At 59.2% G+C, this 24,603-nt stretch overlaps 3 protein-coding genes across 5 annotated transcripts; 1 reads left to right on the top strand and 2 right to left on the bottom strand.

Annotated features, from left to right (window-relative positions):
• Window positions 1–7,189: 7,189 nt before the first annotated feature.
• Window positions 7,190–14,378, bottom strand: SHPK (sedoheptulokinase). Its single transcript, XM_074190531.1, has 8 exons — window positions 14,181–14,378; window positions 13,749–13,890; window positions 13,150–13,333; window positions 11,618–11,770; window positions 11,310–11,485; window positions 10,651–10,851; window positions 8,238–8,687; window positions 7,190–7,722 (listed from the first exon to the last, which is right to left on the bottom strand). Exons 1-7 carry the CDS (start codon window positions 14,343–14,345, stop codon window positions 8,278–8,280), a joined length of 1,431 nt encoding a protein of 476 aa, XP_074046632.1. The 5' UTR covers window positions 14,346–14,378; the 3' UTR covers window positions 7,190–7,722; window positions 8,238–8,277.
• A 156-nt stretch (window positions 14,379–14,534) lies between these two features.
• On the top strand, window positions 14,535–20,362 carry CTNS (cystinosin, lysosomal cystine transporter). Of its 2 annotated transcripts, XM_074190526.1 has the most exons (12): window positions 14,535–14,597; window positions 14,882–14,953; window positions 15,455–15,533; window positions 16,115–16,190; window positions 16,307–16,410; window positions 16,575–16,706; window positions 17,531–17,630; window positions 17,743–17,862; window positions 18,356–18,526; window positions 18,866–18,983; window positions 19,748–19,862; window positions 20,196–20,362. In XM_074190526.1, the coding sequence occupies exons 2-12, from the start codon at window positions 14,890–14,892 to the stop codon at window positions 20,233–20,235; spliced, it is 1,119 nt and encodes a 372-aa protein (XP_074046627.1). In that variant the 5' UTR covers window positions 14,535–14,597; window positions 14,882–14,889; the 3' UTR covers window positions 20,236–20,362. The 2 variants fall into 2 exon arrangements, with proteins under 2 accessions (XP_074046627.1, XP_074046628.1); XM_074190527.1 differs by lacking the exons at window positions 19,748–19,862; window positions 20,196–20,362 and adding an exon at window positions 19,577–19,666.
• Window positions 20,363–20,938: 576 nt separating this feature from the next.
• On the bottom strand, window positions 20,939–24,387 carry TAX1BP3 (Tax1 binding protein 3). 2 transcript variants are annotated; one of them, XM_074190528.1, is made up of 4 exons: window positions 24,289–24,387; window positions 22,022–22,141; window positions 21,802–21,879; window positions 20,939–21,697 (listed from the first exon to the last, which is right to left on the bottom strand). In XM_074190528.1, exons 1-4 carry the CDS (start codon window positions 24,325–24,327, stop codon window positions 21,560–21,562), a joined length of 375 nt encoding a protein of 124 aa, XP_074046629.1. In that variant the 5' UTR covers window positions 24,328–24,387; the 3' UTR covers window positions 20,939–21,559. The 2 variants fall into 2 exon arrangements, with proteins under 2 accessions (XP_074046629.1, XP_074046630.1); XM_074190529.1 differs by lacking the exon at window positions 24,289–24,387 and adding an exon at window positions 23,800–23,855.
• Window positions 24,388–24,603: the final 216 nt, after the last annotated feature.

Genomic DNA, 24,603 nt, shown 5'->3' with positions numbered 1-24,603 from the left:
CACCCTGCACTGGCCCCTCTCACCCTGCACTGGCCCCTCTCACCCTGCACTCGTCCCTCTCACCCTGCACTGGCCCCTCTCACCCTGCACTCGTCCCTCTCACCCTGCACTGGTCCCTCTCACCCTGCACTCGTCCCTCTCACCCTGCACTCGTCCCTCTCACCCTGCACTCGTCCCTCTCACCCTGCACTGGTCCCTCTCACCCTGCACTCGTCCCTCTCACCCTGCACTGGCCCCTCTCACCCTGCACTGGTCCCTCTCACCCTGCACTGGCCCCTCTCACCCTGCACTGGCCCCTCTCACCCTGCACTGGCCCCTCTCACCCTGCACTGGCCCCTCTCACCCCTGCACTGGCCCCTCTCACCCTGCACTCGTCCCTCTCACCCTGCACTGGTCCCTCTCACCCTGCACTGGCCCCTCTCACCCTGCACTGGCCCCTCTCACCCTGCACTGGCCCCTCTCACCCTGCACTGGCCCCTCTCACCCTGCACTGGCCCCTCTCACCCTGCACTGGCCCCTCTCACCCTGCACTGGCCCCTCTCACCCTGCACTGGCCCCTCTCACCCTGCACTGGTCCATCTCACCCCTTCCATCTCACCCTGCACTGGCCCCTCTCACCCTGCACTGGTCCCTCTCACCCTGCACTGGTCCCTCTCACCCTGCACTGGTCCCTCTCACCCTGCACTGGTCCCTCTCACCCTGCACTGGCCCCTCTCACCCTGCACTGGTCCCTCTCACCCTGCACTGGCCCCTCTCACCCTGCACTGGTCCCTCTCACCCTGCACTGGCCCCCTCTCACCCTGCACTGGCCCCTCTCACCCCTGCACTGGCCCCTCTCACCCTGCACTGGTCCCTCTCACCCTGCACTGGTCCCTCTCACCCTGCACTGGTCCATCTCACCCCTGCACTGGTCCCTCTCACCCTGCACTGGCCCCTCTCACCCTGCACTGGTCCCTCTCACCCTGCACTGGCCCCTCTCACCCTGCACTGGCCCCTCTCACCCTGCACTGGTCCCTCTCACCCTGCACTGGTCCCTCTCACCCTGCACTGGTCCCTCTCACCCTGCACTGGCCCATCTCACCCCTGCACTGGCCCCTCTCACCCCTGCACTGGTCCCTCTCACCCTGCACTGGCCCCTCTCACCCTGCACTGGCCCCTCTCACCCCTGCACTGGTCCATCTCACCCTGCACTGGCCCCTCTCACCCTGCACTGGCCCCTCTCACCCTGCACTGGTCCCTCTCACCCTGCACTGGTCCCTCTCACCCCTGCACTGGCCCCTCTCACCCTGCACTGGTCCCTCTCACCCCTGCACTGGCCCCTCTCACCCTGCACTGGTCCATCTCATCCCTGAACATCTCTGATCAATTCACTCCTGCAACATCTGTTGGGGATTTCACCTCTGCAGCGTCTCTGGGCAATTTTAACTGTACACCATTTCTAGGACAAGTCCCCTTCTCTCCTCTGACTCTGTTCCCACCCTCTTCACACCTGGATCACTACAGTAGCTGCTTGGGGATTTGCCTGCCCCAAATCTCTCCCTACTCCAGTACATCTCCACCTTTCCCCTAGAGTGATTTTTCCTAAAGGCCAGGCCTGACCAGGTCATCTGCTTCCTGTGGCCTCCATGATCAAACACAAAACCCCTTGTTTGACATTCCAAATCTGCCTTCTCCTTGCTTTCCAGCTTTTTACACTTTACTTACCTCCACATATTCTTTGCTTCAGTGTCCCCACCTCCTGACGTTTCTGTAAACAGCCCCCTACTGGTTGTCCCCCATGTCTGGAACACTTTTTGATGCTCTCAGAACTGAGCTCCCTGGTTTCAAGTCCCAACTAAAATCCCACTTGCTACAGGAATCCTCCTAATTCTAAGGGGCAGTTAGGTGGTGCCATGGATGGGGCACTGGTCCTGGAGTCAGGAAGACCTGAGTTCAGACACTTAATAATTACCTAGCTGTGTGACCTTGGGGAAGTCACTTAACCCAATTGCCTTAAATAAATAAAAATTTTAAAAATATTTAATTCTAAGCACCTTCCTCTGTTCATTGTTTCCTATTTATGCTGCATATAGCTTATTTGTTTAGAGTTGTTTGCATGTTTTCTTTATAAATGTTAATTTACAGAATGACCAATTCAAGGCCCTCTGTTCCATCACAAGATCTTGGGCCTTCCCATGACTGTGCTGTGGCTCATGTCCATGCATCCACCAAAATATGCCTTCTTCTGCTTTGTCCATCAAAGGCTTCCCACCTTTCACAGACCACTGGAGATGGCGTCTTGTCTCTAGAGCCCAGGTTGACCAGTCCTGGCTAAGATGAAACCCACACCACATGCATCATGCAAGACCCAGCATGTCTCTCCTGGCGTCTTGAACTGATATTTAAAATTATCAAATTTCCCTCCAAGTTCAGGTCTTACCTCTCCTATTCCTACCAGGTCAAGATGGCTGGGGCGGGGGGGGGGGGGGGGGGGAGGTCAGTTTTTTTGTGATCTCAGCAACAGCCAGCCACCTTTAGCTGCTTTGGACTTGAGTGATGTTTGCTGTTGTCGTTTAATTGTGTCCAACTCTGGGTGATCCTGTGGACCACATTGTTTCTGGGGATTTTTTGGCAAAGATACTAGAGTGATTCGCCATGTCCTTCTCCATTGAATTAAGGCAAACAGAGGTTAAGTGACTTGCCCAGGGTCACACTAATGAGTGTCTGAGTCCATATTTGAACTCAGGTCTTCCTGACTCCAGGACCGTTGCTCTATCCACTAAGCCATCCTGCTGCCTGAGGCCTATTTCCTATGGTCAAGAATAATAGCTAGCCTTGAGACTTTAAGGCTGGCCAAGCACTGCAACTGTTTTTTCTTGTTTTTAATCCTCACAACAGCCCTATTATTATTCCCATTTTACAGATGATGAAAGGGAGGCCCAAACAGGAGAAGAGGTTTATGCCACACTGGTGGCAAAATAGCAGAGCCAGGAGAATTCCTTCCGCTGTAGTCTGGCCAGGTTCACAAAGAGCCAATGCCTCCTCTTCAACGAAGGAAAGAGAACAGAACCCCCATCCTTGGTTTCTCTGACTGCCCCCTTTCCATTTGAGGCCAGACATCCTGGCGCTACAGAGAGAATGTACCCATAAAGTGAGATTAAGGAAGGTTCAGGCAGATGGCTAACAATACTTGGGGGGCAAGGGTGGGGGTGGGGTGAAAAGAGATAGAGACAGAGAGATGGAAGGAGAGAGACAAAAGAGAAGAGGAGGAAGGGAGGGAAGGGAGGGAAGGAGAAGTATAAAAGCCCACGTGGGAGGCTGCTCAGCTCCAGCCAGCTGCTCCCTGGTATTTATGGAGGGGCAGGCGCCGACTTGCTATGGCTTTAAGTTTGTCAAGCTCATTCCACACTTGATCTCACTGGATCCTCTCCATAGCTCTGGGAGCCCCTTTCACAGATGGAGAAACTGAGGCTTTGTGGGGTTTCAGAAAGCAGAGGTCAGTTCACACAATGGCCATGATGGGTTTCTGGTCTGAGCCATGAACTGTCCTCCTGCACCCAGCCAATCCACTTAGAAACCCCAATCACTGAGCAATGACAAGGAACATGAATCCACTATGCCCACACCTGAAAAACTGACCAAGAATCATATATTAGGCACCGGTTGTATGCTGGGCAAGCTTTAAGGGCACAGACAAAAAGTGCTTGTACATGGACAGTAATGCAGCAAATCCAGGCTGGGTGGAGGAGGGTACCAAGAAGAGACAGGGGCTCTCTGAGTGGGAGGGGAGGAGGCAGAGTATCCAGCCCCAGAGCGGGAAGAGGAAGTATCCTGGGTGACCCAGAGAGCATGGGGAGCACCACGAAAGCTGGGACTTCTGGGGCCCCAGTGTGTTCCCCCTGCCCACCCTGGATGACAGCTTTCCTGGCCTGAGACTCATCTTAGCCCCCTCAATGGGCTTTGGGACAGTACTGCTTCCTCTCTCTGAGCCTTGGAGGGACACAGCCAGCCCCTGCTCCCTGACCCCCCCTCCCAGGGTCATCTCACCAGGAGCCCCCAGCCCTTATCTGCTACTGTAGGAATCTACAGATCAATCCAAAATGAGAATGTTTTCTTCTGGAGCCCTCGAGTCTATGGGGGTTGGGGGGGCAGGAAGTCTTTGAAAAACAAGATTTGTTTGGGCAGATTTCCTCTGTGGGTTGCCCCCATTCCCCATCCTCATCTCCCTCCTCCCCTCCCCCCAGTGGCCCATTTTGAATCTGCTGGTGTGAGAAAAGGGCAGGGGGAGGCCAGGGCACCATTGCCTGGCAGATCTGCTGTGGTTGGGGCTGGGGGGATGTTTTCGAGCTCAGGGGTTCCTTTAGTGGAGCTGCCAAGGCCTGCCCAGGCTGAAGCTATTGTGAAAGTTCAAGGAGTCTCAGCCAAGGCTCTGGCCCCCAGCCACCTGAAACCCGAGCAGTGGGAGAACATCTGGCTGGTGGGACTCAGCCAAAGGGGTGCCTGCCCTGCCTGCCAGGGCAGAGACTCTATGATCAGGAAATAGTCCTGGCCATCCAGGTCAGGGTTCGTGCAGGAGGGGAAGGGGCTCACAGTTCACTGGGAGAGGGGGAGAAGAGGAAAGGGGATTGAACCAGCTCCAAGGTCAGGCCCTGCCAGGCCACCAGCTGGCAGAGGGTGGCAGGGAAGCCCCCACAAGCCTCCTGCTTCGCACTGGGGCTCACCACCCCACAGCTGGCAGGACCACCAAACCTGCCCTTGAGTCTGCCTTCCCAACATGTCAGGATTCCTGGATCTGGGCGTCATGGCCCAGATGTCCAAGCAATCATTCGGGGGTGGCCGACTGGCCAGAGCTAGGACTTAGGTGAAGACCTTCTGGCCCCCTCTCCAGGCCTGGCCCACGAAGGCTCCTGGTCCAAGACCTTTGGCTTAAGCTCAGAGGCCAAGAACCTTTCTTGGAGGCTGTCCTGCCTGGTCTCCTGCCCCACACTGCCCAAGACAGGAATCCCCACCCCCAGCATTCCTAACCAGCCAGACCAGTGCTCCTCCCCCTTGCCCTCGCCCCTGGCAGGTTTACTCCCTGGGCCAGGCCCTCTTCCCTGGGTTGTCCTCTGCCACCTGCGGGCTGTTTCCCTCTCCACCCCCAAGTTCTGCCTTGCTCAGTCCAGTCTTCTTAGGGGGACTTTTTCACCACCATATTGTCCAGTCATGTCTGACTCTTCGGGACCCCATTGGGGGCTTTCTTCTTTTACGGATGAGGAAATTGAGGCAAGTGACCTGCCCAAGGTCACCCAGATAGGAAGTATCTGAAGCCAGACTGGAACCCAGGAAAATAAGTCTTTCTGATCCCAAGCCCTAGGCAACCTAGCTGCCCCTTTCCCCCTTCCTCCCATGACACAGAAGTTTGGGTTAGACTGAAGCTTCCCAGCCTTCAGGTAGTCAGTACACTTACGGACAGATTCAAATCCTGGCCCCAGTTCTAAGGAATCAGCCAGGAGGCAGGAGATGAGTGAGATTAGTGAGGTCAGAATGTGATCCCACCACTGGTCCCAGTCCTCCCATCTCAGCCCAGACCCCTGGGCTGGGGAGGGCACAAACCCAGGGAGTAGCATGTTCACCCTGGCTTTCTTCACAGTGACTTAGTTTGTCCAGGCCTTCATTTCCCCATATGTAAAATGAGGACAATTTTCTCTTCCCAAAGCTGGGGTAACTTCCCAACCAAAGATGAACTTCCAATTCCAGTTTCTCTCCTGAGCTCTGGGTCCCCATCACCTGCCGGATATTTCCATCAGTTCCACCAACCAGCCTACTGTGCCAGCCAGGGCAACATAAAGAAGAGTAATGAAGTAGGCCCCATTAGAATGCACAAATGTAAAGTTGAGGCAATCTGGGGAAGTGGCGGTCCAGAGACCCTGTGGGTGGCCCTTGAGCTAAGCTGGGAAGAAAGACCAAAGACCGGATGGAATCCCCTCCCAGAACAATGGCAAGGGGTCCCTTGGCGGGCGATAGTAAGAGGGCTTGAAAGGAAGTAATGACTAACTAGTCTGGAAAAACAGCCTAGAAGCCCCTGGTAAACAGCTTAAAAGCCAAACAGAGGAGATAGCGGAGGTCCTGAGAAGGGGGGTGGGGTGGCTGTGGGGGAGGGGGCCTGGCCTATTTTCAAATGAATTGCTTTGTGTTTCATAGCAGAAGTTTCTTAGACAGCTAGGTCCCTTTTTCGGTGCTTCCCTGTGTCTGCAGTCTCTATTGTGGGATGGAGACCTGGAGTAGCAGGATTTCAGACGGGGGGGGGGGGGGGTTGGCACAAGGAGCCCACTTAGGAAACCTCATTGCAGTCTCTGGTGATAAGTGCTGAGGATCTGGGCTTGGCTGGCACCAGCCATGGGGTCCCTGGTTTTGTCCTCATTCATCTCCTGCCTCCAGGCTGATTCCTAAGGGTCCTTAGAGGGCCACTCCTTATAGGAACACACCCAGGTCTCCCCCGCCCCCAACCTGATAAGAGAATGGAGACTGGGAGACCCAAGAGGTTTGGTGGACCTTTGAGGAGGGAGAACTACCAAGATCTGGCAACTGGTATTGGAGGGGAGGGTGGGAACAGGTGGTGAGCCCTGGTAAACAGAAAGAGGTGGGGCCCTTGGCATAAACAGGGAAAGGTTTGGGAGAAACCATGAGCTCTGTTTAACTCGATTATCAAGAGCTTCTCATGTACCAACCACCATGGACAGAAAGAAGTGAGATAGTAGTCCCTGCCCTCAAGGGCAACAAAATGTGCCCCTATCAGAAGACACAAGATATATCTAAGACAAAATATAAATACCAGGTAATTTTGGGGAGGAGGGGGCCAGAAAAGCCCCCTGCAGGTGACACAGGAGCTAAGTTGTGGGGGAAGTGAAGGATTCTCCAAGCAAAATGGAGGGTGGAGAGGCAGGAAGTGGAGTCAGCCACTTTGTCTAGGGTGGGGCGCTCAAATGGGTCATGCCAGAGGAATTCCATCTGATCCTAGATGCGAGGGTCCTCGAGAAGGGGAGTGGGATGACTGGTCAATGAAGAGGCGGCCAGCACGCTAGGCTGCTGGCCATGTGGGAGTTAGCACGAGATGACCAGCTCGCCAAGTCCCCACATCAGGATTTGTTCCAGCTGGAATTGGTAAACACAGCCCCACCCCCACCCCAAGGCTGGGCCTTCCTAATACATCAGAGGAACACATACTTCATGACTTTTCAAAGCCTTGCTCATTTAATCAATACAAAAACATTAGGAAAATTATTCCTTAAGAATCTCTAAATTACAAAAATAGGCTCATAAAAAAATATGCATTTGTTCAGTGCCAACCTCAGCAATGAGGATGGATGAGGAACAAGGTCGATTAGCAGCAGGGGATCTCTGCCGGTGGAAGGGCGAGCAGGTTCTCCCAATGCCCACCCTGATTTCCCCCCCCCAGCCAGTCCACTGGGCCAGCCCACTTCCTTTTCCACATGACAGCCTTGCCTGTATTTGCAGAGGGGGGTGATGTCCCCTGGAGGTCTCTTCTTCAGGCCAGAGAGCCCCACTGGCTTCGGCTGATCCCCACAGGGTGTGACTTCCAGCCACCGTCAGGTGATTGGTGAGTCTGAAGTCAGAACATCTGACCTCAAGCAGGGTTGAGCAATGCTTCAGGAAATCTTCCCAGTTGCTTTCCTAGCAATTAGCTGAAGATTAAGAAATATTGGGGATCCCAATCTTTATGGTTGATTTTATCAGGTCATTCTGCAAAGAAGAGCACAGGAGTCCATGTAAGTGTAGGGCTACAGGAGACCCACCCCATTCCACCCCTGGAGTCTACAGAGGGATTTGGGTTCATGGACCACTCCAGGAACAACTTGTTCTGTGGACAGCCCCCCAATAGAACCCACTGGGAAGCTCTATGTAATAAGGCCACTGCCCATGGTGGGTCCTGTGGTCTAGGGGGGCCCATTGCTCACCCAGGGAGGCCACAGGTGCCCTCCTGAATGAACCTGAGTGACCAGCTATCCATGCCCCCCAGGCAGCTGCACCTTTGGGACTCTTCCAAGACGCCAGTTCCTAATTCTGGGCCTTCGTCCTCTCCTCGCTTTCTAAGGTTGTGCCCAGCTTCTCCTATGGATGGCTCTGACCCAAGAGCCTCTCTTTAAGAGTACCTACTGAGGCTCCAGTTGGGACCCCCCTTTTCCTATGACTTCAAGGGGTCTGGGGCTCTTTGGGGACCACTATGGACAGGTGGGCAGAGCAAATAATCAAGATACCATCAGGACTGATTGGGAAGAGCAAGGCCTCTGGTACCCTTCAGCTGGCCTCCCTGGCACTTTCCCGCAGCATCACCAGGGCGGCACCAGCTGCAGCATCCACATCCTGGCCGTAGGAGATGGAGAAAGGGAATGCCTTCTCCACTTCCTGCCTCAACACCTCGTTCCTGGTCAGGGCGCTGCCACTGCCGATCAGCCTGTCTATGCCCCACTCTTTCAGCTGCTGAGATGGGAGCATGGCATGGACGTTTTGGATAATACCCCGGCATAAAGCTCGGCTCACGTGCCCCAGAGACAGAGCAGAGGGAGAGATGCTACTGACAGAGGCCAGCTCTTCTGGAAGGTGCCTCTCTCCCAACAGAGTTGGACTGATGGTGAGCTGAGTGTCCGTCTGGGCCAGGGCCGCCTGGATCATTTTCGAATAAATTAGGCTCTCCACTACGTCCAGTCCTATCAAACAGAGCCGTCCACTTGGCCCTCAGTCTATGGCTCTGGGGTCACAGGTTTGGACCCCCTCCCCAAGCCCACAGACTAGCAGCCTACTGCCCAGCCCTGACCCAGCCAAGCCATAACCAAGGGTGTGCCCCAGAGTTGCCCAAGTCTTGCCCCTGCACTGTCTCCACTGCCAGGCTCTCCAGCGCAGCTTGGCTCTCCTCACTGCCAGATCCCCCGACTCGCCAGAAGAATGCCCCCATTTCCTGCCTCTAGTCCCCACCCCCTATTTCCTTGTCCTCCTCTGGCCATATTTCCTCCCACCCTCTCCCCTGAGGACCCTTCAGCCACAGCCCCTGACCAGCCTCCACCATGGTCACCAAACCCTTCCTTCCTTCCTAGGTCCTCTTCCCCCACCAAGGGGAAGTTCCCCCACCAAGGGGAAGTTCCCCCAAATCTGCTCTCCTCCCATCAGGCCTAGCTTCTCCCCCAGCCCCGGGGACAACTGCACCCCCTCTTCCCCTTCCCCTCAATCACTCTCCCAGGTTTTTAACAACAGCCTCCCCTTTCTGCTCCCTCTCCTCAATCCTGTCAGCCTCCTGAATGACACTGGATGGGGGTCGCTCCTCTGGGCAAAACTGGTCACTGACTCCAAGGGCTGTTCAAAATGCTCTGCCTGGCTGTCAGAGGAAGAAATTCAAGCTATCTATAGTCATAGGGAAAAAGCCTCCAACTCCAAACCCAAACCCCTGAGGGGCCACCTCATACCCAGCCCCTCTGGAGAATGATCCGGAACTCCGACCAAGGGCAACCAGTCAGCCACCTTTTGAGCCAGCAAGACCACATCTAGGACTGTATTCCAAAGGGGAAAGAGCCCACCCCTCCAAAAGGACTGAGGGGGCCCTGGGGAGGGCTGGCCAAAGGCCTATGCCTGTGACAGAGAACCAGCATTCAAGGAGAACTGGCGAGAACTTGAGAAAACCTGGGTCAACTTTAACATGAATGGAAGCTGAGGAAAGGGAGCAGAAGCAGAATATCATCCACACCATGCTGGGGGACAGTCAACCGGGATGGCCTGGACAATTTGAAAGGACCCGTGATGGAAAGCGCACAAAGAGCTGCAGGGTCTGGACCCCACAGTCCAAAGCACACTACTCTCACTTTTTAGCATTTGCTATCTTTTCTCTCCTCGAGGATTTTTCCCTTTTGTTCTGACTCTTTTATAGCGTGACTAATACAGAAAGGATGTGTTAGAACGCTTGCTGTCTTGGGGAGGGAGGAGGGAAAGAAGGGAGAAAACACAGAGCCCCAAATCTTACAAGAAATGAATCTTGAAACGTTTCTTTACGAGTAATTGGAAAAACAGAAAAGAAAAAAAAAGAAAAAATGCTCCTGCCCACATTCAACCAAGATCAGGTGATGCATCCTAACCCAACTCAGACTGGATGCCCACCTCCACCTGCACCCCCTCAAAAGCCTGGTGGGACTTGGGGCAGAGATCAGTAGGGAACATGGGCTACAGGGTCCAATACAGGGTCCAAGACCCAGGCTCGGCTTCCCAGGTCTCTACCAGTGCTTGCCATGCTACTCTCTGGAGGTGGGGGGTGATCACCAGTCAACTCTGCCCACCCTCCCTCCCACGCTGTGGACTTGGCCAGCCTCTTGGCAGGGTCCTCCCTCCCTGCCTGACACCTTCCATCTCCAGACTCTGAGCATGGGCTCCAGCCGCTGCCCCCATCCAGAATGCTTTCTCTTGGCCTCTGGGTCTCACCAGCTTCTCCTGAGATTCAGCTCCAGCCTCCCCCTCCCCAAGACACTGTGCCTGAGTCCCACCCTTCCCTGTTTGTGTGTGTGTGTGTGTGTGTGGGGGGGGTGCCCTGATGGGAGAGGCTATCTTGTGTTTTCCTTCTATCCTTAGCCCAAGGCCTGGCAAACAGGAAACATTCAATCACTGCTCATCTAACCCCGGGCACTGATTTACCTAGATCCCTCATCCACTGGGCCAGCATGGTGACAAATGTGGCCAGCACATTGCCCCCATTGAGGGACGCGGCCACTGCCAGAAAGGTCCGGTTGAAGTAGGGAAAGTAAGCCACGGGGGCCAAGGGATCTGGGCGCTTTGCAGGCTTGAACCCTGGAGGCATGGAGGCCGCCAGCTGGATGGAGGTGCTGATGTTGAGAACTGCAGTCAGAAAAGAAGATGTGAGGCCTGAAGGTTGAGCCCTGAGTGGTCAACGCAATGGGGGCGGGCCTTCCTTCTCCTGGACTCTGGGTGCTGGGGGAGGGGCACAGGCCTGGGCAGGATCAGAGGTAGGCCTTAACCTTGCCTGACCCTCTGTGTGCTGGTGGGGGGAACAGGGACACTGGTGAGGGCACAGTCCTGGACAGGTCTGCCAGTCTATGAACAGCTGCTCCCACATGTGGCCACATGTGGCCACACAAGGTATGAACCAAACAAGCGACTCAGAGCCCCTTCTAACACCCAGAAGCAGGCTAGCTTGGAAAGGCACCACTTGCACCCTGGTACCTGGGACCTCATGGAAAAGTTCTTGGGGTTGCTGGGTTCTAACTGAACAAGGATGGCCTGGTTTGCTCTGGTGTCAATGGCTGGCACTGCTGGGACCCCATGATGCTTCTCACCTGCATCTGTGCTCTGGGACAAACAGGAATACACAGAACACTGCAGGTCCCCAAGGGCCACACCAACTCTGGTCCCTTGGGGAATACCAAACCACTCATGGGAGGTGGTCCCCGCTATGGTGCCGGCCTCAGCTATGTCTGGAAGCATGTGGGTGGGAAAGCCGGACTCTTCCAAACTGTAAAATGAGGCCGTTGCCTGGGTCAGCACAGGCTGGGAAGACCCCCAGGGGCAGCAGAAACTGTGCCCACCCACCCCAAGGTGAGGGGATCATCATGGGAGGGCCCTCTGCAGGGCCACAGAGACTCACATGTGGGAGTTCCAGCTCCGGCTCTCGGCATTGAAGTAGCCCCAGCTGGCAGCGTTGTGGTCAGACATGAGGGGTCTCTGCAGGCCGCACAGCATGGCCACCACGTAGTCTTGGATTGTGCCCGCTCTATCATAAGGCTTCAGAAACTCAGGGCTGTTGGCAAAAACCAAGACTGTACAGCTCAGCCCTGGTGTCTGAGGGGTCAGTCCCCAAAGGCTGCCACAAGGGCCAGCAGTGTCAGGGTTCCAAGCCTTGACCCAGACTCAGGCCGCAGACCAGCGAAGAATGGGCCTCCCTGACCACTCAGGTCACCTCTTCCCCAATATGGGGACATGGATGAGGTCACAGAAAAGAGTGATAATCCTCCACTATAAGATCAAAAGAAATGTAGTAAAGTGGGAAACAATTTTTACAACTAGTACTTCTAACAAAGGATTCATTTCTAAAATATATAATAAAAGTGGTCAAATTTGTAAAACAAGCCATTCCCCAACTGACAAATGGTCAAAGGATATATGGAGGCAATTTACAGATGAGGAAATCAAGTGATCCATAGTCGTGAAAGATTGCTCTAGATCACTTATTAGAGAAATGCAAACTAAACCATCTCTGAGGTACACCTCACACCTCTCAGACTGGCCAAAATGACCAGAAAGGACAATGATTATTGTTGGAAGGGATGTGGTTAATCTAGAACACTAATACAATATTGGTGGAGCTGCGAACTATGCCCAAAGGGCAACAAAAACGTGCATACCCTTTGATCTAGCAATACCACTACTGGGTCTATACCCTGAAGAGACCAGGAAAAAGGGTAAAAACGTCACTTGTACAAAAGTATTCATAGCAGCCCTGTTTGTGGTGGCGAAGAATTGGAAATCAAGTAAATGTCCTTCAGGTGGGGAATGGCTCAGCAAACTGTGGTATATGTATGTCATGGAGCACTATTGTTCTATTACAAACCAGGAGGAATGGGAATTCAATACTGTATACCCTAACAGCAACATAGGGGCATAGGGGTGATGATCAACCTTGATGGACTGGCTCATTCCACCAGTGCAACTATCAGGGACAATTTGGGGCTATCTGTGATGGGGAATACCATCTGTACCCAGAGAAAGAACTGGGGAGTTTGAACAAAGACCAAGGACTAATTCTTTAATTAAGAAAACAACATTATCTCATTATGTCAGTTTGCTATCTCTCATACTTTATTTTTCTTCCCTAAGGATCTGATTTCTCTCTCACCACGTTCAACTTAGCTCAATGTACATCATGGAAACAACGTAAAGACTAGCCTTCAGTGGTGGGGTGGGGGTGGGGAATGAGATTGGGGAAAAATTGTAAAATTCAAAATAATTTTTTTTTTAGATTTTTCAAGGCAACGAATGGAGTTAAGTGGCTTGCCCAAGGCCACACCAGGCTTGAACCCAGGTACTCCTGACTCCAGGACCAGTGCTTTATCCACTGTGCCACCCAGCCGCCCCTCAAAATAAATTTTTTCAAAAAAGAGTGCTCATCCTGGGCTCTACCTGTGGTGCAGAAGCCAGTAGATGGTGGCAGAGCCAAACCCCGTGGCCACGCTCAGGTGAGACTCGGGCTGGGGGAGAGACGCCAGGAAGCTGCCAGAGCAGCGCCCATCCTGCCAGGTGATGAGGTGGCTGACTTGCTGTGGCTCAAAGATGCGGTGGGGACCCCTCTCCGTCCAAGTGCAAGCTGAAATGAGTTGACGCCTGAGCCCGGGACCGCCCACCCTGGGCCTCTGGTCCTCAAGACCAGGTCACTCCCCCATCCCACAAAGGCCAAAAAACCCTTGTGGCACTGCCCCGGTGGAGAACATGGCAACTGGAGGGCACCGGGCCTTGCGTCAGGCCTCAGACACTCGTCCTCAGTTTCTTCAACTGTGAAATGGGGCTCAGAAGCGCACTTCCCGCCCAAGCGTGCTGTGAGGTCCCACGGCTCCGAGGCGAGAGTCCACAGCAAGAGTTTCATCGATGCCCGTCCCTTCGGTGCCACCTGCGCCTGGAGGTTCTGCCAGGGAGGGAGCTCGGAGGAGGGGCTGAGACCCCAGAGAGAAGGAAGGGGCTCGCACGCCCCGGACCCCCAGGCCCCCAGGGCCCCCGCCTGTTACCTTGGCAACTTTTCCAAAACATGACCCCGTGCATCTGTCCCGACACGCCGATGCCACGGACCCTGCGCAGCCCCCCGGCCGGGAGAGCCCCGAGACACTGGCCCAGAGCCCGCAGGATGCGGCCCGCGTCCTGTTCCCGGCCCTGGAGACAGCGGGAGGCGCGCGTCACCCGCCCCGGGGGCTCCCCGCGGGCACATGGGCACGGGCGCGGGCACATGGGCACGCGTGCAGATCCGTGGGGGAGGGGCGGCGCCGCGCTGGGGGGCCGCGAGCAGGAGGAGGCCCCCCTCCCCAGACTGGAGCCAGGGCCCCCTGCCCCGCCCCGGCGAGGCCCCGCCCCCGACGAGGCCCCGCCCCGGCAGAAGCCCCGCCCCCGAGCCAGGCTCCTCCCCCTCCAAGGGGAGACCCGGCGGGGGAGGGGCGGGCACTCACCTGCGGCCCCGCCGGCCCGCTCGGGGGCACCTCCGCTTCCGTGGCCCAGCTGGCGCTGGCCGTGGGCACCGGGGCCCCGCGCTGGGCTCCGGCCTCCAGCAGCACCGCCTTCACGGACGAGGTGCCCAGGTCGAGGCCCAGCAGGAAGCCGCCCGCAGCCGCCATGACACGACCCTGCGGGGAGGTGGCGCGTGCGCAGGCGCGGGCGCGGCTTGGCGGGGGAGAGGCGCGGGCGCAGGCGCAGCCCGTCCTGGGGGCGGGGCCCATCGCTTCCGGACCGCCCTCCTCGGAGCGGGGCGCTCGCCGCCCATTGGGCGCCGGGCGCGGGGCGGGGCCGTGACGTCACACCCGGGAAGCCCCCAAGTAGCGGCGCCTTCGCGCCGGGCCGGTTCGTGTTCTGGGCCTCCTTGCAGCCGGGTGGGTGTGGGGCCGGGGGCGCAGCGGGGGGGGGGGGGGGGGGGGGGGGGGGGGGGGGGGGCTGCGGGAGGCGGGGGGCCGCCCCTCACCCTGAGCCCGGAGCGGGTGGCTCCCCCCAGCCCCATTGCCTGGCAGCCCCCAAGCCCCGGAGATCGGGGGTGCCAGCCTGGGCCCCCCACGAGCGGGTCCCCGGGGCAGGGACGCCGCCCGCAGGCCTCTGAGCTCGGGGGCGGGGGAGGGGAGCCGCGACCCCACGGGCGCCCTAACTGCTTGCATCCCCCCAGGCTCCACCATGGCCAGGTGCTGGGGCTCGGGCTGGGGGCTTCTCGTGGTTGCCCAGCTGGCAGGAGTGTGTGGTGAGTGCAGGGGAGCCCCGCGGGATGTCGGGGGGCGGGGCACTGCCTCCGGGGACCCCCGGCCGGCCCTGGTCCTGGGGGGCGGGGGGGGGCCAGGCCGGCCCTGGCTCTGGAACATGAGCTTTCTTCTGGCGCCCAGGGGCCGCCCCCCAGCGCAGTTCCAAAGCGGGGTGCCCCCAAGAAGTGGCCGGGGCAGGGGCTCAGCCCTTCCCTCCTGCTGCAGGCCCCGTGCCGGGCGCCGCCTTGGGCTCTCCTGGCTCTCGGGGCCTCCTTCCTGCTTCAGAACTTCCCTTTGTCACATGGCCAGCGGGATTCTGACCCGGGGGTGGACCCTGGCCGGCCCAGGCCCCTGAGTGCCCTCGGGTCCCAGCCTTGGGGAAGGAAGCACCCAGCCCACACCCCCGGCCACGCAGCCGCTGGTCCCCTCCCCGCCGCCCCTGGGGTAGCCGAAGGGGCATCAGAGGCCCAGACTTTGAAATCGCTGCTTATCTGTCCCATCAGGCGCCGTGGTCAGCCTCTCTGCTCCTCAGATCGTGAAACTTGAGAATGGCAGCTCCCAAAACGTCACGGTCACTCTGGGGTGAGTGGGTCAGCCCAGGCCAGGACCAGTGGGGGGGTGCAAGAATTGGGAAGGGGCCGCTTCTGTGGGGGGGAGGTGAGTGGCTGCCCCCCACCCCAGTCACACGTCTGCCCTTTCTCCCTCATGGCCAGGTCAGTGGAGGAGGCTGAAGGCAGGTCTAGATGTGAGCCTCAGTAGGACCCAAACAGATGACACTAAATTTGGGGGGTGGGGAACGCAGGGCCAAGCTGGATCTGGCCAGGTGGGGTGAGGCTGACTGGCGATCACTGCCTAACCTGGGTCCTCCAAGCAGCCCCAGTAGGCTCAGCCTTTCCCAGAAACCTAGCAGCTCTGCACGTGACCAAGGTCTCTACCTCCCACCTCTGAACACTGGCCCCGAGGTGGGGGGTGGGGATTCTTCTGCCTGACCTCTCTTTGCCTGATCTGAAAACTTTGGGGTTCCCACCTTGTGTACCCTGACTTTCCTCTCTGCTCCCTTGCTCTGGGACTGTCCGTCCAGCCCCACCGAGGGAACCTCTGACTGGTCTGAGCCAGTCAGTTCTCTGGGGGGCCCTGAGGTGACGGCTTTCTGTCCTCTCCAGGGCTCCTCTAGATGTGGTGACCTTTGAAGTCTTCTATGTTTCGAAAAACCAAACCATCCTTGAATTCCCCAATGAGGTGAGTGTCCGGGCTTCCTCCTGGAGCCCCCCCTGGAGGTTGGAGGTGCCTGGGATCCTGTGGGGCGGGGCAGTGGGCCAAGGCCAATGGGCAGGGCTCTCTACCACTTCTGACAGGTCACGGTGCCTGCAGGGCAGGAGGCTTTCTCATTCTCCGTGAAGGGGAGAGACGTGGGCCAGGTGACCCTCCTCCTCCAGGTGAATGGCTCCAATCAGACCAGGTGAGGGGCTGCTGAGAGCCTGGTGGAGGTTGGAGGGAGGGGCTGGTCCCCTCAGTGCCACCCTTGCCCCACCCTCAGCACTCTCACTGCCCTCAGCACCAACACCACCTTTGCCGCACTCACCACCTTCACTGCCCTCAACTTCCTACCACATCCCTTCCCAGGACCTTCATTCACTTCTTGGTGTACCGGAGCCGTGCCCTGGAATGGCTCAACCAGGTCATCGGGTGGATCTACTTTGTGGCCTGGTCCATCTCCTTCTACCCCCAGGTGATTGAAAACTGGAGACGCAAAAGGTAAATGTGGGGGGTCGCCAGATCTCTTGAGAGCCGTGCCACTGGCTTTGTCTCCCATGAGGAAGGCAGCCTGGCACTTCTGGGCTTTAACCAGAGGGGAGCAAGCCAGGGAGTCAATGAGTTTCCCCCTGGGCTGAGGGGAGAGTGGGGGGCTGGAGGTCCCCTTCCTGGGGAGGCAGCATCCCACTAGGGCTCTCTCTCTCTGGCTTCCCAGCCCCTTGCCAGGGACCAGCTTCACCAGGGTCACATTCCACTGTGGTTGGTGCCTAAAAAGCTTGTCTGTGGCCACCTGGTCCTCTGGCCCGGGCCTTGCTGATAGCGGGGGGGGGGGGGTGCCTCGACAGGCCCAATCATGTTGGCTGTCACTCACTCCAGTTTGGTCAGCGCCTGGTCAGGCAGTATAGACATCTGGAGGAAAATTGGCGGAAATCGCCAAATATCTCCTTGTTAGGCTTGAGAGGTCAGCTTCTGAGCCTTGGGGGGCCCTGCAGCAGGGCCCTGAGCTTGGGGGACCCTAGAGGAGGTGGCCAGCCTCCCTGCCTTCCCCTGCGGATGGCCCATAGGGAGGGGCAGGCAGAGGCCAAGGTGGGGGCTGGGATGGGGCACACAGCCCAACTCCTTTTGGTCTTGGCCTCAGTCCTTGGGTCTGCTGTGACCTTCAGGCCCTCAGTGCTGGGCCTTTCCAAGAAGAAGCCAGAGATGGGCAGTGCCCCCAGGGCCGCTGCGGGGGGTAGCAGACAGGAGCCCAGGCTCCCCATGGTCTGCTGCCTTGGCTCCGATGCCCCTGGGCCACAAATCTAAGCTGTGTGTTCCTGTCCTTGTAGTGTGGTTGGTCTGAGCTTTGACTTCATTGCCCTGAATCTCACCGGCTTCATCGCCTATGCTGTGTTCAATGTTGGTCTCTTTTGGGTGCCCTACATCAAGGTGAAGTCCCAGCTTACCCTCCCCGCTAGCCCCTGGAAGCCCACCGTTCCCTCACCACTAGCCCCTTGTGCCCGGCCCCCCAGTTCACGGCCACTCCGCTTCGGCCCCTCAGGAGCAGTTTCTGCAGCAGCACCCCACTGGCGTGAACCCCGTGGACAGCAATGACGTCTTCTTCAGTCTTCACGCCGTGGTCCTGACGCTGGTGGTCATCATTCAGTGTTGTCTGTATGAGGTGGGTGAGGGTCTCCCTAGAACGGCCTGAAGCCGACGTTCTGCCCATCCCCTCCCTGCTGGACCCTCTGCCCTGGTAGCTGCCAGTCGGGGCTGAGGACCCACCCAAGGCACAGAGGGAGCCATCCTGGACACATGGGTCTTGCAGGTCTTATAGGACTGCTTCCCTACGAGGTCTGGGAGCATCAGGACCTGTTCCTGGTCTGGCTCCTGGGGGGTGGGATGGCAGGGGCAGTTCTAACTCTTTGGCATGAGAAGGAGGTGCTCTCTGAGAAGCCACCGGGACCTCCAGGGAAGTGTCCTCTGGGCAGCTGCTGGCATGGACAGGACAGAGAAAACAGAGACAGGAATGAGACCTCCTTTCCCCTCGGGCTCTCTCCTCAGCCCCTTGCGCCTCTGTCCTCCTGTTTATCTATCAGTCCATTAAGTCTTGCTGGCTCTGAGCCTTGTACAGGAGGGGTGCTGAGCCAGTGATGCCCCCTCTGTCCTTTCAGAGAGGCGACCAGAAGGTGTCCAAGGCCTCCGGGGCCTTCTTGGTGCTCTCCTGGCTCTTTGCTCTCATCATGATGTGCGTGACCCTTGGCGGGGCCCTCACCTGGCTGCAGTTTCTCTTCTGCTTCTCCTATATCAAGCTGGCTGTCACACTCATCAAGTACTTTCCCCAGGTGGAGCCCGTCGCCTGAGCTCTGGCAGTGGGCGGGGAGGGGGGACCAGCAGAGAGCCTGTGAGGGTGGGGGGCTGGTGTGGACAGGGGTGAGCCCCAGAGAGCAAGGAACCACACAACAGACAGAAGTCATGAGAAGTCAGAAATATCGTATGTCTGAGGGTGTGTGTGTGTGTGTGCGTGCGTTCGCGCCCACACATCAGCCCTTTCTGATGCATGTGGACTTGTGCAAAGTAGGAAAGTCTAGGGAGGGCTGGCCCTTGGAAGGACAGGACGCCTTCTGGAAAGAGCTGGGGCAGCCTGGCGGTGGCCTTACCCACTCTATCCACCTGCGTGGCAGGCATATCTGAACTTCCGCCGCAAGAGCACGGAAGGGTGGAGCATCGGCAATGTGCTCCTGGACTTCACTGGTGGCTTCTTCAGCCTCCTGCAGATGTTCTTCCAGTCATACAACAACGGTAAGTGGTCGGTGGGGAGGGGAGAACCACAGGAGAGTGTGGCAGCCCCTAGGCCTTAAAACCTGTCCCCATGGGCTGAAGCGGCCTGGGACCAGCCCTGGCAGTTAAATGGATTTTCCCTTTAATCCATTCTTAATAGCATTTTTAAGATTCTAAGGTCTAAGTTCCCCCCCACCACCAGCCTCTTCCATACTGGGGACAGCTGACCTCCTGACCTGGGACCATCAGAAAGTGGGGCCTGGGGGTGAAAGAGCGAGTGAGGTGTGGGGGGGGGACTGGAAAGTGACCTGCCCAAGATCTCTCAGCTAGGAAGTATCAAGCGTCTGAGGCTGGATTTGAACTCATGGTCTCTGGACTCCAGGGCCAGTGTTCTATCCACTGCCCCCTCGCTGCCCCTGGAAAGGGGGTCTTAAACCACAAGTGACCCATGCAAGCTCTTGGCTGACCATCTGGAGGTACCTACCTCACTAGATCTCTCAACCCCCCTGGGAGGTGGGCACTGTTATTAAATCCCGATTTTACAGATGAGACTGAGGCAGACAGCTGGTGAGTGTATGAGGTCAAATTTGAACTCAGGTCTTCCTGGCTGCTAGGCCTGGTTCTTTGAGGACCGTGCGCCCCCTGGCGGCCTCTATCAGACCCACCAACCACCTGACACAAGAAGAAAAGCTGGCAGTATCCTGGGGGTACCCCATCCCTGGGGCCCATCTCTCTTCATCCTCGGCCCAGGGGGCCCTCACGGCTCTCGTCTGGCCTCTCCACAGATGAGTGGACCCTGGTCTTTGGAGACCCCACCAAGTTTGGCCTCGGCATGTTCTCCATCATCTTTGATGTGGTCTTCATCGTCCAGCACTACTGCTTGTATAGACAGAAGCCTGGGTACGAGCAGCTCACCTAACTCCCTCTGTAGGCCCAGAGGCCACAGTTGACCCGCCGGAGCCTTCAGGGATGGCGACCCTGCCTCTGCCTGCCGGAAACCCCACCAAGCGTGCTGGCCACTCCCTGGCGGGCACCCCGGCCTCCCTCTACAATCCTAAGGCGATTGTCTGCCGAGATGCTGACCTGGGGATGCTGGGATTGGTGTCTCTCTCAGGGTCTTCCTGGACCCAGACCCCCCAGTGACCGGCTAGCCAGCTGGCCTCCACATCTGTCGGTCCCAGGATGCCTTCCTTCCCCGGGCTCAGAAACATCTCTCTGTTTTGTGTTTTAAAGGCTCCCGCCGCCATTCACAGGGTCTGAGACGCAGCCCTAGTAGCATCGCGCCCCAGCAGGGAGGAGGGCACAGGGAGCACTGCATCCTGGCGCCTGTTGTCTGTCTGTCTGTTGCTGCTCTCTGTCCCAAGCATCCCCTGGGAGCCTTCTGCTAAGAAGGCCCTCAGCCCAGGCCCATGAAGCCACCTGCCCAGGGCAGGCTCCTCCCTAGGCCTGCCTCAGCTTGCTGTGCTTGGAAACCCCATGGGGCCAGGTCGCTGGCACAATCCTGCTATTTTCTTGGGGGGGGGGGGCTTCTTAGCCAGCTTTCTGCATCCCCATAAGCAGCAGTTTGGGGGGTGAGGAAGGTCAACACCTAGACACCCCCCTCCATCCTTTGGGGGGTGCTAGGCTCACGCCCCAACCCCACTTCCCCCTTTTGGCTCCCAGGAGTTGGGCAGGCATGCCCTGGGCCTCTGGGGTCCTTGGCTGTCTCAGTTCTGCAATGCTGGTGGTGGTCTGTGGACATAATTTTTTTTTCTACTCCCTACGTGTTTCATTTTTAAAAGATCAATGTAAGAAACTTAAAGAGTTTTAAATTAAAACTAACCTTCCAATGTCCCATCTTCCTGTTATTACAACCCTGCCCCCCCAACTAGGGCTCAAGCTCACTTTGGCACCCCAAAGGTTGAGATCCCCTCCCCCCAGAGGGCAGGCACCCTGGCCTTTCTCTCCCAGACACATAGATAGGTAGAACGCCACCATGAATTCTGGCTTTGTTTATTGAGAAGGAGCCAGAGTAACAAAAATAAGGCCTGTGGGCTTGTGCAGAGGTTTGGCGCTGCCAACTTGGCATCTTCAAAATTAGAAGTGGCTACATACAAAAGTTTAAGGAAAAATACAAAAGGGAGAGGTGGTCCTGCCTGGAGACAGCGGGATGGCAGCAGGGGCTGCCCCCCCCTCCCGAGGCGTTCTTGGGGGTGGGAGCCTACGGGAACCCAGAGAGGCACTCTGACAGGATGGCCCCAGGTCCAGGGACAGCCTGCTCCAGAGCAGCCTTGCCCGAGAACAGTCTTGGAGGGGAGCATGCCGAGAACCTATGGGAAAGCCTCCGAGATCTGGCCTCTGGCCCTCTGCCCGCCCTATGAGAAGAGAGGGGGCCCGAGTGTTGTCCACCCAGCTGCCCAAGGAAAGAGGGATGGAACCTGGGAAAAGGTGCCCTTGGTCCCCTGCCCCACCCCAAGTACCCCCTGACTCTCTTCTTTGGCTGACTGCACTGATGGTGGGGCTCCCACATGGCTTTTTGGGTGGTGGCACTCCAGGCTTGGGCCCTTGCACCTCTCTTCCCCAGAAGGAGCGCTGAGGGGCCGGCCCACAGCCCTGCCCTACGCCAGCATGGACTGCTGCACCGCCTTCTGCAGGCCTTGCCGCGTCACCAGCAGCCGCACCACCTCCTCGTTCCTCTTGGTGAGCCTCTTCCTGGCTTGGTCGTGGGTCACCATGGTCATATCCCAACCATTCACCTGTGGGCACAGACTCTTTCCAGGCTGGCCCCAGGTCCCACGAGCCCCCTGGCTTGGTCCAAGTCTGCTCCGGCTTCCCTCCCTCCCAGCCTGCGGCTCCTCACCTGCATGATCTTGTCTCCTATCTGGAGGCCGGCCACCTCTGCGGGGCCCCCTTCCGACACCCTGGTGACGTAAATACCCTGGGAAGGGGACAGTGTCATTGCAGGACATTCTGGAGGCAGGCTCTCCCCCACTGGCCTGGGAGGGTGCAAAACCCCTTCTGGGCCAGGGCCTCCAGAACCTGGGGTAGAAACAAACCTGGAGACCCGCCGGGCCCCTCACCTTGTCAGTTTTGTCTTCAGAGAAGGGGTTCTGAGCAGGGTCCTGGTCGATACCCCCACCGATGCTGAAGCCAAGAATCAGATTTTCGCCTTGGCGCAATTTGTGAATTTCAACTCTTTGCTGGTCAGAAAAAAGGGGAGGACGGTCACCTCCCAAAGCAGCCATCCTGGCGGGCCCTGGCCATCCACCCGGCGGCCGGGACCCACAACCGAAAGGGGCAGCCCTTTTCTGCTGCTTCTGGTCCGGACGTGTGTGTTGGGCGGGGGGGTGTTGGCCAGCATCTTGAACCTCTCCGCTAGTGTCCCCAACAAAGCGTGGCCTCCACTGCCCCCCAAGGAAGGTGGACGTGGGGGGTGGGAGGAGCAGAGGAGAGACAGCTACGATTTTGTAAAGCATGACCAGCCTCAACTTGGGGAGTGGGGTGCAGCTAAGAGCAGCTTGGCCCTCCTGTGCCCGGGCCCACCCAGGGGCCTTCCAGGCCAGGCTGCTCCTTGGCTCTGCCCTGTCCTCCACAGCTGGCATTTCACATGTCTGTCTCCTCTTATGGATGCTCTCTCCTCACTTTTCTGATACGCCCCTCCCCCCCAAAAAAGCTCACCCTTGGAGAAGGTGGGGTGACCTCTTACCCTGCCTTGGCTTGCTCCCCACTCATGGGAATAAATGAAAAGGGCCAGAAAGTCTGGCTCCCTTCCTCTACCCCCCAGTTCTGGGGGTGTTGAGTGGAAGGAGGCATGGGAGGAGGAGGGTGCTGAGAAGGGAGGGAGGGGAGAAGAAAGGCCTCCGGAAGCCCCCAGCACTTGCCTCCCTGGGGGTCAGAAAGGGACTGTTATGATCCCCTAAACTGAGACAGGCAGAAGTGATGATGAGATACTCTCGGGGGTCCCTCCTCCCAGCAGGCTCCCAGAAGCCTTGGCTTTCCCCTCAAAAGATCCTAAGGGTTTCGGGGAACTGCCCCCCCAGGAAAATTTTTCTCCTGCCAGTTTCTGGGAGAGGAGAGGCCTTGAAGAGCCTGTTCAGCCGGGCCCTGGGCTCCATCCGTCTGGGTGCCTGCCCTGAGCGCCGGCGCCAGCAGCTGGCCCCCTTCTCCTGGGCACTTGGCAGCGCTCCCCTTCCGGGTTGGGCAGAGCCCCCTGCGCTCCCGCGGGCTCCCCCTGACCCCCCAGAAGGAGCCCCTGGATCCCCTAAGCCGTGGCGGCCCTCGGCGGGGTCTGGCGGAACCCGAGGGCTTCGCCCCGCTCTTTATTGGGGGCCAGCTGGTCCAACTGGGTCTGGAAGCCCCGAGGGGGAGGGGGCGGTGGGGGTCCCCCAACCGGGCCGGGGAGTCATGCAAGGCGGGGAACCCGGAAGCGGGACTCGCCCTTGTGCCCCGCCCCCCCAGGCGCTCTTTGCCCCCACGTCCTCGGATGGCCCCGGGGGGGGGGGGGCAGGAGGTGGGGTCGCCCGAGGCCCCCCCAGAGCCGCTTCCCGGCTCCTCCTGCTGCGCGGGCGTGTCCGGGGGAGCCTCGGGGCCCCGCTCCCCGGCGCCCCGTCCTTGGCCGGCTCGGCCCCCAATTCTCATCCCGGGGGGGCTACGCCCGCGGGAGCTGTCGGAGCCGGAGGGGGGTCCCCGGGCCCGGCTCCGCCTTCCTGGCTTGTCAGCGCCGAGGACGGCGGCATCGGGGGCGCCCCGGCCTCGGCCCCCGGCCCCGGCCCCGTCCCCTCCCGGCCCGGCCCCGGCACCGGCCCCGTCCCCTCCCGGCCCGGCCCCGGCACCGGCCCCGGCCCGGCCCCGCTCTCACCACCACGGCCGTGACCGGCTTCCCGGGCACGTAGGACATCTTGGCTCCGGCGCCCCGGCCCCGGCCCCGGCCCCGGCCCCTTCCGGCCCCGGCCCCGGCCCAGCCCCGTCCCTAGCTCCGTCCCTGGCCCCGTCCCGTCCCGGCCCGGCCCGGCCCGGCCCCGGCCCCGGCCCGGCCCCGTCCCTGGCCCTGGCCCCGGCCCCGGCCCGGCCCCGTCCCTGGCCCCGTCCCCTCCCGGCCCCGTCCCTGGCCCCGGCCCCTTCCGGCCCCGGCCCCGGCCCAGCCCCGTCCCTAGCTCTGTCCCCTCCCGGCCCCGTCCCCTCCCGGCCCCGGCCCCGGCCCAGCCCCGTCCCTGGCCCCGTCCCCTCCCGGCCCCGTCCCTGGCCCCGGCTCCTTCCGGCCCCGGCCCCGGCCCAGCCCCGTCCCTAGCTCCGTCCCTGGCCCCGGCCCCGGCCCCGGCCCCGGCCCCGGCCCCGGCCCCGCTCTCACCACCACGGCCGTGACCGGCTGCCCGGGCACGTAGGACATCTTGGCTCCGGCGCCCCGGCCCCACCCGCAGAACAAAAGGGCTGGAGGCCCCGCCCCCCGAGGCCCCGCCCCCGGCCGCCCGCCGGCGTCTGCGCACGCGCGCGCCCCGCCTCCCTGCTCCCGGCAGCCTCCGGGCCAAGATGGCGCCCCCCGAGTCCGCGTCCTCCCCGCCCGCCTGAGGCCCGCGACCCCGCCGCCGCCGCCCGCGCCTCCGCCGCCGCCGCCGCCGCCGCCGCCGCCGCACCAGGTAACCCCCGCGGAGCTGGGCCCGGGCGG

Source organism: Macrotis lagotis, chromosome 6 (genome assembly GCF_037893015.1).
Source record: "Macrotis lagotis isolate mMagLag1 chromosome 6, bilby.v1.9.chrom.fasta, whole genome shotgun sequence".
In the NCBI taxonomy this organism is placed as follows: domain Eukaryota; kingdom Metazoa; phylum Chordata; class Mammalia; order Peramelemorphia; family Peramelidae; genus Macrotis; species Macrotis lagotis.
Note: the sequence above shows the minus strand (reverse complement) of the source record. Positions and strands in the feature narration are given on the sequence as shown.

Coding starts and splice junctions, on each gene's coding strand:
- SHPK (XM_074190531.1), bottom strand. CDS start 14,345: ATGGCGGCTGCGGGCGGCTTCCTGCTGGGCCTCGACCTGGGCACCTCG. Junction 13,334..13,748: donor GTTTTGGAAAAGTTGCCAAG/GTAACAGGCGGG, acceptor AACTCATTTCAG/CTTGCACTTGGACGGAGAGG. Junction 11,486..11,617: donor CGGAGCTGGAACTCCCACAT/GTGAGTCTCTGT, acceptor CTCATTTTACAG/TTTGGAAGAGTCCGGCTTTC.
- CTNS (XM_074190526.1), top strand. CDS start 14,890: ATGGCCAGGTGCTGGGGCTCGGGCTGGGGGCTTCTCGTGGTTGCCCAG. Junction 14,954..15,454: donor CCAGCTGGCAGGAGTGTGTG/GTGAGTGCAGGG, acceptor CTGTCCCATCAG/GCGCCGTGGTCAGCCTCTCT. Junction 16,707..17,530: donor GAAAACTGGAGACGCAAAAG/GTAAATGTGGGG, acceptor CTGTCCTTGTAG/TGTGGTTGGTCTGAGCTTTG.
- TAX1BP3 (XM_074190528.1), bottom strand. CDS start 24,327: ATGTCCTACGTGCCCGGGCAGCCGGTCACGGCCGTGGTG. Junction 22,142..24,288: donor AGCCGGTCACGGCCGTGGTG/GTGAGAGCGGGG, acceptor TTTTCTGACCAG/CAAAGAGTTGAAATTCACAA. Junction 21,880..22,021: donor CTGAAGACAAAACTGACAAG/GTGAGGGGCCCG, acceptor TCCCCTTCCCAG/GGTATTTACGTCACCAGGGT.